At 46.7% G+C, this 18684-nt stretch overlaps 1 protein-coding gene across 2 annotated transcripts in view; it reads right to left on the bottom strand.

Moving 5' to 3' along the window:
* PHKG2 (phosphorylase kinase catalytic subunit gamma 2) overlaps positions 1-18684 on the bottom strand; it is a 286549-nt gene that overhangs the window by 193476 nt on the left and 74389 nt on the right. For both annotated transcript variants that reach the window (XM_069651631.1, XM_069651632.1), the window contains exon 2: positions 1781-2206. In XM_069651631.1, the coding sequence (XP_069507732.1) occupies positions 1781-1875 (95 nt within the window). In that variant the 5' untranslated portion in view covers positions 1876-2206. The remainder of the gene's footprint in view (positions 1-1780; positions 2207-18684) is intronic.

The raw sequence follows: 18684 nt of genomic DNA, 5'->3' as shown, positions 1-18684 counted from the left end.
AAGCAAGCATTCAAATTCAGACTACCTTCAAACCAGTTTAATTCATGTACCTTCTCAACAGTGTTCTCTGTAACCAGCGCCTAGACGCCTCGGGTTAAGTGCGCTTAACCAATGCAAAATAAATTATCCGGGACTGAGGGAGGATGAACAGAGAGTCCCCACCAGACACCGCTGAAAGGGATCATCATCCACTAGCCCGGGGAGGCATCCAGCTCCCTGAATCACCTTTATGGTGGTCCCCAGAACCAGGCAGGAGACTTTTTCACAAATACTAAATAGATGTATACATATTTACAGTTGTGACAAAATAACTACTGTTCTGCAGGAGTACAGGGCGGAGTAGTGGCTAAACCGTCTAATCAACTTACATTACTACTAAACCTGCAGTGATGCCAATCATCAAGATGAAACGGGCACAGCTGACCGGAATACCTCATTTGCCTCTTTTGGAAGCACAGACAGAGGAAAGGCTAGATCTTCAGGAGGATTGTGTGATGATAAAGTTGCAAAACAAACAATCCCAAACAAAGGTTCTAAAAAAAATAGGAACTTTAAGAAAAACTTTACAATGCATACAACCAAGTTAAAACAACAATAAAAGACCCACCAAGGAAACGCAGGGAATGCAGACTTTCAGAATAAAGGTCACTGTGGGTTTATAGGCAGGGTTGTTTAGACAAAAGATGTCAGCAGAAATGTCAATGGTAAAGGATGCTAAAAGGCAAGAAGGGGGGACAAGTCACTAGGTCATTTAAGGTGGACCAGGGGGATAGGGCCTATTCAAATAACTTTAGTTCTTGGTCTTGGATGCTTGACAGAATCGACCCAGGTTTCTATGTGCTTTACTGCAGTGGAGCTGGTGTCGAGACGGTCAAGTTGATCCAGTGCCGAGTTGTCTTCAAGACGGTGCGAGTTGCTGGGTCTAACAGGTTGTGTTGGGTTAAAACGATGCAACTGCCGATTTGGGGTTCGAGAGAGGCGAGTCAATGGCTTCCAGCGGGTCGGGTCAAGTCAGCTTTCAAGTTGGGTCGTGAGATGCTTCTGTTGGGTCAAGCTAGTACTTCCATAGTGGTGAGCCGGGTCATTGCGGCAATGTGCTTTGCGGGGTTGAGCCGGTGTGGAGACAGCTCAAGGATGCAGGTAAGCGGAAATCCTTAATAGTGCCAATAGCAGCACAGCGAATCCTACAGTGGCACAAAGTGAGTTGAGAACAGCCGAGCCAGCTTGGAGATGTCTTGAGACGGTAAACAGGGTCGTAAGCTTTCAGTTTTTCATTCTCGGCAAGTTCCCAATCCATACAATCGTAGTACAGAACACAAAACCCATACCTAAATAACGTGGCGAGCAAACTCCCAACACCATGTATAATATATTGGCAAGCAGCATGATTAGGTCTTTCAATCTTATATTGAGACAACACAATCCAAATAACTGGGGGGAAAAGGAGTACGGAAGGGGAGAAGAGCTTTGATACTGGCACTTTAAATAGAGAGAGAGAGAGTGGGGTGGAAAAGAAAGGAAGTAGGAGTACAAATAGGTAAGTGTAAAGAGAAGGGGGAAATAAAAGAAGGGGAGAAATTCTGAGAGAAAGGTAGGAAGAGACTTTGAAATATGTTGAGTGGGATGTACAGAAAAGGTAGCAAGAGTAGTAAAGAGAGGAGAAGAAGCAGAAGGAAGGTGAAAATATGGATATGTTGATTCTGTGTATAGAACTTTACACTGATACCAAGGAAGCTTTAAAGTGCTGAGAGGAGCAAAAAGCAGACACTACTAAACGTACCTGCCGATTATGTCCTTGGGGTCATACTTCTGGTAGAATTCTTTGGCTCCGACCCAGTCTGGGAGCTCGTCATCCAGCCCCACATCACGTGTCATTGTTCCGCCCACTCAGTGTCGGTACTGATGGACAATCGGGTTTCCCTTTTCTCAATTGATTTCCTCTTGTCTCTGGTCACAATCTTGTGTCGTATCTCTAGTCACTGTCACTTTCTGGACTTCACAAAAAACCAGGATGTTCTGTGTGCCTCTACTCAACACTGGTGGTTCTGTGCCTCGTTGCTCACCATTAAAGCACCTGTTGGCTCCATCTGATCACTTTTTAGGGAACTCCATATACCCTTGTGTATAGGCACTGGCAGCTTCCCAGGACCCATTGGTCACAGTCCATGCCACTTTCACAGGTTGTCTTGAGATAGCACCAGTCTCTCTGGATGAAGAAAAGAAAAAAGCTGTTACTTTTAACGACCGCATTTTGTGTACCTTACAGTAAGGAGTAAACAAAGCTTCAACCAAGCAGGGGATCTCAGGGCAGGGTGAAGGGAGGGAGGAACCCTTGACCATGCAGAGAGTGCTGAGGAAACATATGACTCATACTGTACTAGTCCCAGAGAAACAGAGGAAAGCGTGGCAAAGAGAAGTGGTGTCGGATTACACTGGGCACTCTCCAGCCCTGAAATGTAATTCTTGTTGTACTCTAGCTAGTCCCTCACAACACTGTTCAGTTGCTTCATTGAGTAAAGTAGTGTTGAGCCATCATTCTCTGATGAATTGCGACATATCTAGCGTTAAACATTTTAACAAAAATAAAAAAAATAAAAATGAAGACTTTCGTCATGTATCTCTGCTAATAATTTAGATGGAATCACACCTGAAAAACCCACATTATTCAACGCTGATTGTAATCTGTTGGAACAATATAAAAAGAGCCTGCCTAAGACTATTTTTGCTTGAGGTGACAAGCTGGGCAATTGCAAGCTTCAAGAACAATAGAGGGTCCAACTCAAGAGCATGGTCTTCATTTACAGTGCCAACCTTGGGTATGGTTCGATCTACCTGCAAGAGAAAATCTACATTCTACAGCAAGCATACAGCTCAGATCCACCGACAATGGATTGCTGGTTTGCACATAGTCAAGTCAAAGCAGAAGCAGTCGCTAAACCGATGGCACTGCCACCCCGTGTTGCTAATGATCAATCTTGAAACAATGACTGCCAGTGACTGATGCCAACTTCAAATTATGGCTTTCACTTACTTCGTCGCAGGTGCCAATTTTGCAATTCCTGCATACAATGAGGAGGAGGTCTTTTTGTTGAGGGTACACACATCTAGGTAAGCCAGCTCCAAACTATAGCCATCACACACAATATATACCTAAGTGCAGGGTTTACAGAGATGTGGAGGGGTGCATGCCATCTGTCCCAATAGGACCATCCATATATAGGGGTGGTGGCAGATTAACCTAAAGCCTCAGATAGCTTGGGCCTACAGGTTCATCAGAACAGTCTTACAAGCAATGTGACTCTACAAGACGTACTTTGATGCTCCATCATAGGGGACCTGAAGATTCCTTCTGCAGAGCCTGGTGCCATGCTATTGGGGTCACACCATCACAAGTTTATCACAGAGCAGCTGATTCCCCCAAGTGAGGTTTGTCAATACTAGTGACGTGTATACAAATCTGTCCTGTTCCACTCTCAACCCGCCTATGCCAGATGGAGCAGACCTCGCAAAATCTACTAAACTACTTACATAGTCAAGTAGTTGGGTAGAGTACCATTTGCATGTTACACAACCTTGCTAGCGAATACAACGACATTCTGCGATGTTTGAAACTTTTATTTGATATTTACTGCAAACAAACTTTGTTCAAGTAAATGTAAAGTAAACATTTAACTGTGCATGGTTGGCCATAGGGTGGCAGCAATGTGCCAAACTTGAATTGGGCTTTTGTTGACATGCACCATTTTACATTAGCACCCCGGGCAGGTGAGCCAGCCAATCAGGTGGCTAGGAACGTAGGCTTGAACCGCCGGTACAAGCCTGTGTTCCAAGCCGCCTGACAGCCGGCTCTCCACGCTGCCATCTCCCCCCCCCCACCCTCCATCCCCATTTTTTTTTCTTCTTTATAAACCCCCCGAACCACCACTTACCTTATTTCAGCCGCCGCAGCCTCCTCTCAACCGCCATGGAAAGGGAAGAGGGGCTCCATATGGAGCCCCATTTCCCTTTCCATGGCGGTCATGTTGGTAAAGTATTTTCCTTCCTACAACGGGGTGCGCGCGTGTCCCCTTTTGTTGAAAGGAAAATCCTTTTTTTTTTTTTGCTCGCCGTATTGCCGCTTTGGTTGCCCGGGGTGTTAATGGCTTTATGCACCCTTCCACAGGCAACAGCGGGGGTTAACAGCGCGGTGATGCCCGTGAAACGGGTACATAACGCCACAGAAAACACCTGTCGCCATGGGTCGAGTTAATTTTTCTTATGTCGAGTAGGTAAACGAAGTTACATGACCTGCAGGTCTAGCAGGATTTTAAAGTATTTTAGAAGCCTGCAGAGTACCTAATCATAACTTTCCCCTACTTTAAAGCAGGGCACCCTGGGCTGACAACACACTAATAGTGAGACTGAAAAACAGAAGATATAACATTTTAGAGTCAGATATGCAAATAAATAGTTAAAATGGTTACCACTGCCACAATAAATATACTAAAACGAAAGTGACGAAACAATACTGACAAAGATTTCAAATTGGGGACGGAAGTCGCCCTGCTCTAGTAGCCATATGGATGGATCAGTGCCTCCAAAACCAAATAAGTGAGCCAGCGAGTGAGGTTGAAAAATAACTCAATCCCAAATATCAGCCAATTATCTTTTTCCAAATTCAATTTATTAGCAGCCAGCACAGTACACAGCGAGCAGCCAGCATGGTTCACAGTTCTATAAATACAGTGCAGATTGTTGTTGGTTTTTAACATTTTTCAAACAAAGAACTTTCAAATAATCAATTCCCCTAACCATCCCCCAACCCCATTTCCCTCCACAAGGCACATAAAGATGGGAACAGTTCTATCACAAATGCCTCACACTAACTACTGCATTACTTAACGGTTGGGGAATGCGGTCACCCGTCTCTATAGGGGTCCCCTCTCAATGAGGGCAGCACGCAAATGACCATCCCCCCACTCCACGGGGCCCTCTTCCGGCCCTGTATTTACCTTTCATTGCACTTTGAGGTCCCAGCACCCTGGAGCTATATCTGTATATATGTCAAGGAAAACAGACCACTGCATGTGCCTTGACGGTCGCTGATCATGCACCAACCCCGTCAGAAACTCCATGTTGTAAATTTTCCTGACTTTTAGCGGCCACTGCTGCTCATCTAGGAGTGAGGCCCTTTTCCATTCCACAGCCAGACACCTGCGAGCCGCCAACAGCAGTAAGTGCACCAAATGCAGTAATTTCCTCCACAGCCCCCCACCCCCCCATCACTGGCTTCAAGGCCAAACAGAACCAATATGGGGTCCAAGTTGCACCCTACCTAATCTAGACTCTTTATCCATCCGAGGACCTACCTCCAGACTTTGCATCTCTACACATCCCCACCGCATATGTAAGTAATCTGCCTTCTGAGCACAACCCATCGAGCAACTAGGATCTACCCCAGAGGATATTTTAGAAAGGCATACTAGGTCCCACTGCCATCTGTAAATTAATTTATTACTGTGTCGCTTATACTGGCATGCTATAGACCTCCTGTGGGCATTCTTACCGAGCAATCTCCGTAGTTCATCACCAACTGCAAATCCCAGGTCCCTTTCCCACTTCCTCCTGTGCCTCTCAATGTCTTCTCCTATTGCTGCCAGAAGGGTTTGATACAACTTAGAGATCAGTCCCTTCATGGACGTCTCAACGCTCAACACTTCCTCAGTTGCTCTTAACCCTCGCTGTATTTTCTCCTTCCATTTAGCGGACATCAATACTACTTTTAATTGAATATACTTAAACACTGACAGTGTGCTGATGTGCAAACTCTCCTCCTGAACCCCAATCTCCAAAAAATCATCCCCTTTCACCACCTGCCCCACTCTCTCCAGCTCTGCCTCATACCATTCCTGAAACCGGATGGGTCTTGGATATCTTCCCTGATTGGGGGAAGGGGGCATGTATGGCTCAGGGGAGAGGGCCACGTCGTTACATCAGGCATTTCTTTTTCACACCTCCACAATGCCCATAGGGGGCCCATGATCCTATGCGCCCAGATCGATCGGGGGAGCTCTCTATGCAGCGCCCGGAGCCATTCCCCCAATGTTACCGGTCTCAGCCAATAGTTCTCTATCTGCACCCACTGTTTCTGTCCGCCTAATCTCAGGTGAGGGACTATCGCCACAACTGCAGAGCTCTAAAATACACATGCATGTCACAGAGGCTGACTCTCCACATTTCTTTAGGTTGCACCAATATTACATAGGATACCCTTGGCGTCTGCCCTCCCCAAATAAATCTCATGACCCTCAGTTTCACCTCAGCAAAGTGGAGGTCTGGCATTGCGATTGGCAGCGCCCGATAAAAATACAAGAGCCTTTGAAGCAAGGTCATCTTAACCGCATTCAATCTACCCAGCCAGGACAGGGTGAGCCACCACCAAGCCTCCATATCATCAAAAAGCCTCTGCACCAACGGGGGTCATTAAACAAGTAAAGATTGTACACATTTCTTGGTATCATAACTCCCAGGTATTTAAGCTTGTGCCGCTTAATCAGAATCCCCAAGTCCCACAGATAGCCTCCCGAGTCCCCTCATCACGACAGAAGGGGAAGAGGGCTGACTTATTGTTGTCAACTTTGAATCTCGACACTCGACCATAGTTCCCGAGCACCCGAATACACCCCGGACCGAGCTGACGATGTTACTGATGTGAAGGAGGACATGGTCTGCATATAGACTCAGCTTAGACTCCACCTCTCCCACCTTTATACCCTTGATCCGTGCCTCGTCTCATTTTAATCCCCAGCGGCTCTATGGACAGAGAGCAGGCAGCCCTGCCTGGTGCCCCTCCAAAGGCAAAATTCCCTAGAAGTCTTCCCATTTACCCCCACCCGTGCTACCGGATCTCCATATATTGCACTGATAGCCTGCATCATTCTGTCTCCAAATCTCAATTTACGGAGCACTGCAAATAAGAACCGCCACTCGACTGTCATGGTTTTTCAGCGTTTAAGCTGAGAAGAGCATAGTCACTACCCTCTTTATATGCATATTCCATGATGATAAGCGTTTTACGTATGGCATCTGTACCCGGCAATGAAACCTACCTGGTCCGGATACATCTGGCGTGGCATCGCCCCCTATCATAAAGATCTTCTTGTCGACATTTATTAGCGAGATGGGGTGGTATGAGGGGCACAGGGTTGGGTCTCTCTCCTCTTTGGGTATCACTGTGATCAGTGTGTTACTGAACGACTTTGGCACCGCACCCATCTCCAATATGTTATTGTATAGTTTAGTCATTTGTCAAAGGAGGAGGCTTTCAAATCTCTTGATTTCCCAATGGGCAGTCTGTTCATAGCTGCTTGTACGTCTTCTGCAATAAATCGGGTTCTCAAGTAGCGCCATCTCAGCATCTGAGAGACCCATCATCACATCTGCGAGGTATTACATCCACCCCCCGCCCCCAGAGTCCTGAGCTGCCCCCGGGCATTCCGGGTCATGCAAGTTCTCATCAAATCACACAAAGCAATCTGCTATCTCGTCTGGCTCGTCTCTTTACTGCCCTTCCTCATTGCACATCACTTCAATCCATCTTTCCGCCCTCTGTGCTCTGAGCCGGCCACTAACAGCGCATCTGCCTGGTCTCCCTTCTCATAAAACATTTGCTTGAGGTATTTCGATTTCTGCAGCGTAACCCCGCTTTGAGAGTCTTCAGCTCCGCCCTCTTCATCCGCACCCTCGCTAGATCCTCCTCCTCGTATCCTTCCCCACATGCATTTTGAGCTAACCTTCTGTAATATCCTTTTTCGCAACTTACACTCCCTTTTTCTGAGAGCTCCCTCTCTCATGAATATGCCCCTCCAGATGGCCTTCCCTGCATGCCATACCACATTAATATCCACTTGCCCCATATCATTGATTTGAAAATACTCGTCAGCTACATGTTGCTCATGAAAAGATTGGGTCCCTAAACAGTGAGTCATTGCACCTCCATTGCGAGTCTGCCCTGCTGATTCCTCCCACATCCATTTCCATCCAAACCATGTTGTGGTCTGACCACCCAATTAGCCTGATCTAACATTTCATAAATCTCCCTCCCTGATCCCTGGGCTGTAGCAAATAATCAATTCTCGTGTATGTGGCGTGGGGCGCCGATAAAAATGTATTTCCCTTCTGGCCGGGGTGTATAGCCTGCCACACATCCAGGAGAACTCTAGTCGCCAAGGTTCTACCCAGTCATCCACCCATCCTCCCCTATCCGTGCACTTTCGATTGTCTCGCCAACTTCCTACCCACTCTCTCATCAACCCAGGCATTGAAATCTCCTCCTATCACCAAACAGAGCCAACACTGCATTAAGGTCCTTCACAGTAAACTGGGCCTGGCCCTGGTTAGGAGCGTAAACCGACCCCAACACCACCCTCATTCCACCGAGGGAGCGCTGTACAACGAGCAGGTGCCCTTCGAACAACTCTGTCAATTACACATTGTGTAGGCATCGTTGCTTATGCAGGAGTATTCTCTCCCACCCCCATGTTTTCAGGGCCCGAAAGCCCAGTAGACCTGCCCAATTCACACACCTTGCAGCGGTCTTTCCTCGCCAACAAATCAGGTTTCTTGAACAAAAAGCACATCAATCGCTACATTGCGGAACTCGGGCACCATAAGGACCTTCTGTCTTAGGCCCCGCCATCCTGCTCCCCTGTGTATTTTCACAATCATAGCTCTGTGGCCCACAAGCCCCGTTCGCCTAGCAAGTAGTGGTGCATCCGAACACCCATCGATGCCCCTTTGGGCAATGTGTGCTTTCCCACAACCATTCAACTCACACAAAAACAATAACATTTTAAACTGCCACTGGCAACATGCAAGAGAAATAAATATAGAGATGCCCTCCTTCTCACTGGAGGACACCAGGTTCAGGCATGGGCAGTCTCCCCACCGGGCCTTCAAAGGGATGCTTCCTGCCCCTCTACCCAACCTCGACACTCACCATGCCAAATGTCCCTCAGTGCTAGGGCGGAGGCTGCCCTAGGTTCTCCTGTGGGGACGGCCTATTCAGCCGCATACATTTCTGCCCAGTTCGTCCTCTCCTCCTTCGGGTGGGCCTGCTAGCGGAGCCGGCTACCCACTAGCACAGGTCAGGCTCTCCTGTCACCATTCACCACATCCAACGTCAAGTGGCACAGCACTTGCTCCGCTTCCTCTGCTGATGCTCTCTGGTAGTCTATTGCTTCCACCATTTCCAGCCGCATGGCTTTTCCCCCCTCTGCCGAAAAAAGGAGGTTGACTATGCCCCTGCACCTTTCGCTGCACATGTCGAAGTGTCTCTCCATCCTCCTCTTTCAACCCCAGTATGCAGAGGTTATTTTGTCTCTACTGATTCTCCAAGTCATCAATCTTGAGGGTGACCTCCTCCTCTCCCATTTCCAACTTGGCCATTTTGGCATGGAGGTGCATCCCCACAAGGTAGGCATTCAGTCGGTTACTTTCCAGATTCTCCACCTTATTCTCCACTGTGTCGACTCTCCTCTTTAGGTCCATCAATGTTGCCTGGAGGTCCCCTCAGAGCGCCCTTATTTCTGCCAGGATTCCCCCAATATCGTCCTTGGTGGCAAAGTGCGCCAGATCTAGGTCTGTCAGCCTCTTACTGCATGACGCATGTCCCAGTTACAGACTGGGGCCCACTCCTCCTCTGCTTCGCGCCTCTTCTGGTCGGCAGGACTTTGGCGGGCGCTGTATTCAGCTGATGTCAGTAAGAAAGTGAGAATGATTTCGCGCCTGGGGGCTCCTCACTTCACCCGGATCCCCCACACATGGTTGCAGCGCCGACTACTCGGGTATCCTCTTACTCATCACTTAAGCCCTGGTTGGGTCAGGAGCTGCGAATCAGCCAGCCACATTGGTGCAGGTCCCCTGGTGGTCTCCCGCCCAGTATCTTTTTGTCCCAGCAAATCTCCACCCAGATGTTTAGTGGTGATAACTCAGCGTTTGTGTTCTGAAAAATCCCTATAACTTCCAGGCCAGGGTGCTCCAAGGTTACCCTGTAGACAGACTCCCAAAGCAAGTCACCTTGTGTGTACTCACTGTGTTGGTGGCAGCTCTGTGTAATATTTTGGAAGGTTGTATGCTGCTGCAGCCATTTTCTGATCAGAGAACAAAGGCTTGTTGCCTGCAGGTCCTCGTTAACCTAGATTTAGAATTCCAGTGAGACTCCACAACAACGCTGTGTTCAATTGGTAAGGTTGGAAACGAGTGTGTGCCATTGATAGTCATGCACTAAGACTAGGAAGCCCAGGTCAGCTATGACCAGATCTGGACACATGCATACAGTGTTTGCCTGGAAAACAGCCATGGAATACTGAAAGGGTGGCCCCCAAATGTTTGAATGTTGCAGTGCTTCCGGCTGAGGTGGGATATGCATTCGACCCCCAATATCGGTATACCTTAGTCAAATTCCAAGGCCCATCCAAAAGCAGCCGTTAGAAAAACCTACCCAAGGAAGCCAAAAGCTCAACTAATGCAATCTACAATCCAACTGTGAAGTACTGCTAGAACATGCACACCCCATACCTCACTCAAGAACCAGAGGAAACCAAAACAGTACTTCTTTCCCTTGACTCAATGGATAGTCGAGTTACTGCCGTCAGGAGTCCGGGTCACATTGGAACAGCATTTGTAGCCACTTAACCGGCTTACTTCATTTAACAGGTTTAATACTTACTAAATGGTATGTACAATTTCTAATTATATTATGTGTAGTACATTTTGGTGTGCGTGTGTGCATGTCTAATTGTATTGTGATATCAGCCCATTCCCTCCTAACAGTGAAACACTGACTTCACTCGCACACTACCAATCTATGGCTTGGGCCAACGGGATTACCTGTTTGGCCACTGCAGGTAGATCTTCTGAAACATCTTACCAGAGGGCGTCTGAAAAACCTCCTAAACAATGAGGTGACTTAAGCATAACATCTTCTCATGAAAAGCAGGCAAGGGGAGGGACAGGGGTATATTACACTTCCACAGAACAATCTTGCCGCATCAGCAAGCACCATAATGTCAGGTATCTGCCGGAAGCCTGCTTGCTGGATTACAGTACCAAATGGAATTGTGTGTTGCTTGCGACTATTACAAGTTTCTTTTTATACAAAATGCTCTTTGGAAAAGTCAATGCAGGAGAAGCAAAAAGCCCACAAAGTTAAGCCTGTGGTTATAAGAATGTAGGGAGCAGTACCTCCACCTCCAGATGACCCAAATAGCAAATGGGAAATACAGGAGTCATTTGACATATTCCTCACAGTTCAAGATGGAGAGGAATTCGGGCCAAGAAAAGAATTGACTTTACATAAAAACTCCAATTGTGCAGCGGCAGTTAGATTAATGTTAGATTAACACGAGGAGCATCCACATCCGATTGCCCCCCATTTTGGGATCTGAGTGCTAACTGGAACAGACCCAGCCACCTATTGCAACCATGTTTCCATTTATTGCTAGCTCATAGTTACCGCTCATGTCTGCCAGCATATACTGCCCTACTTCAGCCACTATTCAAACGAAACTCTGTGTGCCTGGTGTACATGATTATATGTCAGGGCATTCCTGCTCTCACACTCTCGCAAGTATAAGTCGTATTTGTCCCTACCTACCTCCGCTAACACTGTCCAGCGCCCTCATTAACGGCTTCCTTCTGGTCTTACTGCAGCTCACTATGTGCAGATACCACCCAATACCACATTCCTCTTTGTTATTTTGCATGTTAACATCCCTAGCCTTGACACTAATATATAGCCACAGCATCCTCCCACCTTATCCCACCTCTCCTGAGATAGTGTATCTCACTATGTCTAACCTTACCAGCTGCCCCAACTACAACTGGCCATTTTGCGTGAGAGCACCCTCCCCTGCCTTTGCAAATGGTCAGCACCACAGCAGGGACACTTTGCTGACTGCCCCACCGATACCCTCCAACCCATATCTGAATTCCCCCGCCTTATGGGTGGAACACTTTGCGACTAAACCCACACCCAATCAACCTTGCGCCACGCACCTCAGGAAACCTCATACTAGGCTGTAGATTCCTTCATACAGCGTGCCACTCACAGAAGTTCATCACCACAGCAAAATCACCATTACCCACACAGCTACCCTCTGGCTCCACAAACACCTCTCCCACGATCATCCCTGACCTCATCACTCTTATCTCCAAAGATTCACTGATCAAGGGTGCCTTGGTTAACGCCAGGTCCCTCCCTGCCCATGCCTTGGACATCGCTGACTTTGTCACCACTCAAGATCTTCATTTCCTGGCCATAACAGAGACCTAGCTACAAGCAGCATCTGGACCATTATTAGGCTACACAATCATCAGATGCAACCATAACACCAATCAGTCGAAAGGTGGTGGTGTCGCCTTTATCCACAAGAATTCCATCGGCCTTAGAGTAATCCCTAATCAATAAATTCCTTCAGCAGAGCTACTATCAGTCAAACTCCCCATTTCACTCAAACCGCTACCCTTAATCTCATCTACAGGCCACTCGGACTCATCACTACCTTCGCTGAAGACATTATGTCCATCATAGTAGTTCAAACTAAAACTAATCTCAAATCATCCTACTCTGTGACTTCAACCTTGACTTCCAAGATACCAACAACCACATAGCCAACACTCTATCCGACTTGGGCTTCTCTCAGCGCATACAGGAACCCACCCATATCAAGGGGAGAACTTAACTGATCTAAACTCCAGCATCAATCTACAGTCTAACCTACTTTGCGCATGGTCAGGCTACCATTTGATCACCTTCTACATCAAAGCCAACGACCATTGCCTCAAACATGACATTGCTTCCCCTATTCACACTAGAAACAAAAGGGACATCACGATTGAAAAGCTACTCCCACTTATACTACCCAGTTTGAACAACGTATCATCCTCATGCACGACCCCACTGTACTAGTTCATATTGTCAACCACACCATGCTCCAAGCCATGAACACCATTGCCCCAATCAAGCTAAGGAAACCTAAACCGCGTGCACACCGCAACTCGTGGTTCAGACCACATTTGAGAGTGCTACGCAAAGAAAAGCGAACCGCGGAAGCCCGTTGGAAAAGTCATATGTCTGATACCAACAAGGACAGCCTCACTATAGCGTCCCTCAACTATAAAGAGGCTATCTTCCAAGAGAAAAAAGATACCTATAACAAGTGTATTTTGCATGCTGAATCCAACACCAGAGAGCTCTTCAAGATTCTGAAAGAACTCGAATCTCCCGTAACTCCTCCTGACACTTGCAACAAAGACAGCACATGGTGCTCGAACATTCAAAAAGCGCTCCTTGGCAAAATCGCTACACTCCAATCCAAAATTAACGCCAAACAAAGTAGCCTTCAGACCAACCACCTGCTCAACACCCCCGCACGCACAACCACCTCCACCTCACACACTCACAAACCCTTCACTTTTTCACCACTAACCATTACAGAGGTCAAAAACATCATTAACAAACTCAAACCCTCTAACTGCTAAGGCAATACATGCCCAGCCCCTATTATTAAGGAGGCCCACACATGAACTAGCCCCTTTTATCACTGCCTTTATAAATTCTTCATTCAGCACTGGCATCGTCCTAGATAACCTCAAGGATGCCTGGGTCACCCCCCTTCTTAAAAAATCCACCCTTGACATGAGCATACCCACCAATTACAGGCCCATTACTACGGTACCATTCTTGCTGAAAATATTAGACCGTGTTGCCTATCTACAGATCCAGGAGTACTTGGAATCCGTCAAACTCCTCGGCCTTAGGCAATCTGGCTTCCGGCCTAGACAAGGCACCGAAACTGCCCTCATTGATTTGAAAACCCAAATTGAGGACCTGAAAGACAAGGGGAAATTAGCCCTTTTACTTTTACTAGACTTATCAGCAGACTTCGATTTGGTCAACCACCAAATCGTCTGCCAGCATCTCAAATCAGTTGCCCACTTCTCGGATTCTGCCACATCCTGGATTAGATCCTTCCTTGATAATAGATCAATGTAAGTCTTTTACCCCCTCAACTTCCGCTGAGCCTTCACCCATTCTCTGTGGTGTCCCACAAGGATCCTGTGTCTCTCTGACACTTTACAATGTGTTTACAAAACCAAATATGTTCATTGTAACCTTAAGATATGCGCCCAGATGCCTTTGGGCCAGGCACGCTATACAAATAAAGAAATACAAAAATACAAATAATGGTGACAAGGAAAGGAATCGTAATAGAAACAAAGAAGAGAAATTATTTGAATGGAGAAGAAAATGTTACAGGCGTGGCTATTTAAAATCACTGAGAGAATGTAAAGCAGAACCCTGCAGTAGATATAATGTGTTGTGTGCACGAGAAAAGTGGGCACTTTGCATGAGTATCGCCGTTTCGGAAACAGAGGTTAAATTAACCTGGATGAGGAAACGGTTGTCAAAGATGCGGTGCCGATGGCAAGGAATGAACAAAGTGTGGATAGTGCATGTGGCCCATGGTGCAAAATGGAGAAAAAGTAAGAGTTATAGCTGATTCAGGCTCCCAATATACTGTGTCCCCCTAAAAAATGCTTAAAGACTTCTGGGGAACAATGGCAATTGAGAAGTAAGCTATATCACCCAGTGGCTGTGGCCTTACAGATATCATTGAATATGCAACATGTGAGAAGGAGAAAGGCTGAAATGCAAGAGGAAAATAAATAAATTGATATTGTGGAAAAAGGTGTACTCAAAACTAGGTCTTAGAATGTGGCTAGATATGGGTGAAAAGGTAAGAAGTGTTGGGTGCAAGTGGATTCACCACTTTTTGGGTGCAAGTGGATTCAGTACTGAAACCAAAATAGGAGGCTACTACTTAAAAACAAGAACAGAGTAGATTGGTTGAGGATTTGATAGGTGGAAACATAACTGAGCCTATTGAGTGAGACCGATGAGTGGGTTTTCTCCAACTGTGATATCAAAGAGGCAGATGACTTTGAGATCAGGTATAGATTTGAAGCGTTGGTGCAGTTTCTCATTCTTTGCCTAAATCGCCCGCGACATTGCGATGCGAGGAATTTCCGTGATTTTCTCCGCACCATACATGAAGAGTGCGTACCAGCACAAATATCTGGATGAGGAATCTATTATTCTTACAGCAGTCCCAACCCCATGATTGGTTATGTCATTAAAAAGGCGCATTCCATTTTGGCTTGCAAGTGCAGCATCCGTGTTTCACTGTTTGATATTCAATCTTACAAAGAGCTTTGATGGAACTGTTGTGTTGCAAGACAATATTTAGATTTTTGCAAGAGAACTAGGAGCATTTCTCTAACTAAACTCAGTGATGTGGCCTCAATTTGGAAGAAATAATTTATTTTACTTTTTTATTTTATACTGTTGAACAATTCAACTTTTCAAATTTCGTCACCAAAAATAACATTACATCTTGTCTTATGAATTGCAAAAGGAAGATAAAACAAATAATCTTGAAACTTTGGGTTTGGGTTAAGAGAGTTCCAATCCTTGGTTCATACTCTTTCTGGGAAGAATCAACCCCAAATTACATTTTATAAGTAGCTATAGAAAATGCACATAGCCATACCCATCATGGCCAACTCATATAATTGCTAGGATTGTCAGAATTGTTCTGGACTTTCGTAGTAATATTTGCTGAAAACACTTGTTAGGGAGAATATTCAGTTTAGTGCTAAATTCCTCCCACCTTAGAGACCTCCAGCTCTTTTGCTAAACTTTGGGACTTTGAACTTTTAAAATTCAATGGGCCTCATTACGACCCTGGCGGAAATCGCGGTGCTAAATGCACCGCGGAGCACGGCGGAAAGCTGCCGATAGCGCCATGGAGGTTGGCGGATTTTCCGCCCCATGCCGACCTTGGCGGGGCGGTAAATCCCCATTCCCCATTTTACCCTTCCCCATTCCCATTTTTGCCCCATAGGGTATAATGGGAGTGGGGAAGGCGTTAATTACGCCACCGTAAAATACGGTGGCGTAATTAACAACAAGGTCCCGTAGCGCCATGGATTTCTCCGCCCGGAAAAACCAGGCGGAAAACGTTCCATGGCGCTACGGGAACTCGTAGTAGGGCGGACGGGTCCGCCGCGAATAACGCTGGCGTAAACCCACTCCGCCAGGGTCGTAATGAGGCCCAATGTGTTTTCTGTGTTTGTTTCTTTTGGTTATGGAGTCTGACAAACTCCATAGGCATCATCTTTTACATTGTGTCGCACAGCACCTTCAGTGCAGTGGCACAGGGAAGTCTTCCAGATTTCCCCATGGTTTAAATACCTTCTCTGGGATAAACTACTGTTTCCCAGTGCAGTAAAGTGAAATTGACTTTACTTACCATTGTAACTTTCTAGACCCAGCACACACTATCTCACAATAGAGTGCTGGAGGGGTTACTTAGTATCCCCTTTTTCTAGCTTCTTATGTAACATGTTTTATGTTACCCTGTCCTCACTGAATAGCTGGTAGCAGTGGTTTCGTTTTGAACTACCATGGTTCTCATTTACTGCGGCTGTTCGCAGCTCTGATAAAGCAACCGCGGGAGCCATTTTGCCATCTTTTTCAAAATGGCGTAGAGCCATCTTTGACAAAATGGACCCTGCTCTTCTTTTTTCACTATGTCTTTGTGGAAAGGTCCTTCTGGAGAGTTTCTCTACGCGCCAAACCAGGTTTGGTCTCTGTTCATTTCGCCTTTGGCGGGATTCAGGAGTGAAACCCGCCTCTGGCTCCAGAGTGTCTGGGGTAGGCAGAAAGTGAGGGAGGTGCCCGAAACTCCCTGTGCTTAGTCTCCTAGGAGACTAAAATGCACTCTGTGGTGATTGGCTGCCTGACTGTCCGGCAAGGACAGCCTCCCTGCTGGGTGACTGACAGCTAGGCTGGAATGAATGGGAGAGAACTGAATAAAAGGAGAGTCGTTTGGCTTGGAAGGCAGAGTCGACCGCTGGACGAAGGAACCGAAGAAGAGCTTGAAGAGGACGCCTGCTGCAACTCCTGGACCGTTGGTTTGCCCCATGAAGCCCTGCTGCAGTGGCGTAAGGCCAACTTTTGCATCGACAGAGAAGCCCCTGCAAGGACGACTTCTCCCTTTGAGTTGGACCAATCAACTCCAAAGTAAGCCACCTGGACATCCATCTCGGAGCTGGTTGAATTTCCACAGAGTTGCTGCTGGAAACCGTAGAGCCAGGGAGAGGAACACCAGATGGTGTGCATTGCTTTTAAGCTGGGCTAGAGCTTTTGGAAGATCCTCCGGACTACCAAGAAGCAGCACTGACCAAGCCTGAGCCCCCTCAACAGAGTGCGGGACCCCAGAAGCAAGGAAAGCCCACCTCAACAGCCAGGAACTGCGTTGTTGCTATTTGCGGTAGCCGCGAGTAGCTGAAATTCGAAACAGCCACTGAAAGTGAAGTTTGCCGATTTGCAAGTTTTGACAGTCCCAGTCCAATGCAGGAGTCCCCCGACGTCCTCCCTTTTGTCCCCATGACTGAGGCCCAGGAACAGTGAGATCTGCAGAGCTGCACAAGAACAGAAGTCTTCAGCTGCATCTTTTCTTCATTGCTAAGGTACTGTAAAACAAGTCTAAGAGAACTTACCTCTTACTGTGGAAGTGCTTGTATCTTCTGCAACTCACAAGTCTAATCAGCTTGTGGCCCTACATTTGATTCTTCTTTTTATCAAAGACTCCTAAGAACTTGTGCAAAGACTTTTCCATTTACTTACCATAAGTGCTTCATCTTATCCAAGACTTTTGCCTATTGAATTTGGCTTAGCCTATTCAATTGTATGACTCTTCTAAGAGGATCTGAAAGTATTTGCCCTGCTTAAGAAATGTGTGATCTCTTGTGTTCTAATAACCTTTGCCTTTTACCAACTTTTAAGAGTGTTCTGAATGCCAACAGTAAGATATTAATGTTCCCAGCAGCCTTGTTATTGAAGTCACCTGTGGGTGTAGGTTGTGCCTGTGGGCCATCCCAAATGGGTCTTTTCTGATTCAGAAACTCAGAGTGTACAGCATTGAAGTGTATTTGTCTGTTACTATTATATTGCTCCCTTTTTTTAAAACTGTTTTTATTAAGCTTTCATTAACATACCATACATATAAAACCAAACACGCGACGAACCAACACTAAACTTGCCCTCCCTGCACAGCACTTAGGGCCCCACCCTCCCACCCCGTCCCCAAGGCCTACAATCATCACGAACTTAAAACAATATAACCAATATGACACTTAAGCAAGGTTGATACCATAGAACAACGGTAACAGGCACGAGGCGTCAATCATAAGTCCAAACCTCTGCTATGGCTCAGTTTCTTAGTTTCCATATGGGGCCAACCCAGAGTGTCCGTGCCCCAACCACATCTTACCGCCAGAGTCCTACATTCACACTTGCTCAGGTCCCGCATCTTCAGCGATGCAAGGATTTCCGGGTTGGTTGTCCACACCCCGCAACGGGACCTAGTATTTCCCTCTTCAGATCTGCAGGCTCTAAAGGGGGACCAATAGTCTTTCGGCCTGCAATGCAGAGGTGTTGTTGAATTAAATTGTGTCTCTCTATGTTCACAAGTAGACATGACAGAGAACCACTGCTGATACGTGGGAGGACTTGCAGCACCCCAGTCCCGGGCTATTAATGATCTAGCCACCACTGATGCCATACCCACCAGCCGC

Source organism: Ambystoma mexicanum, chromosome 3p (assembly GCF_040938575.1).
Source record: "Ambystoma mexicanum isolate Mex_15411 chromosome 3p, UKY_AmexF1_1, whole genome shotgun sequence".
Classification (NCBI taxonomy): Eukaryota; Metazoa; Chordata; class Amphibia; order Caudata; family Ambystomatidae; genus Ambystoma; species Ambystoma mexicanum.
Note: the sequence above shows the minus strand (reverse complement) of the source record. Positions and strands in the feature narration are given on the sequence as shown.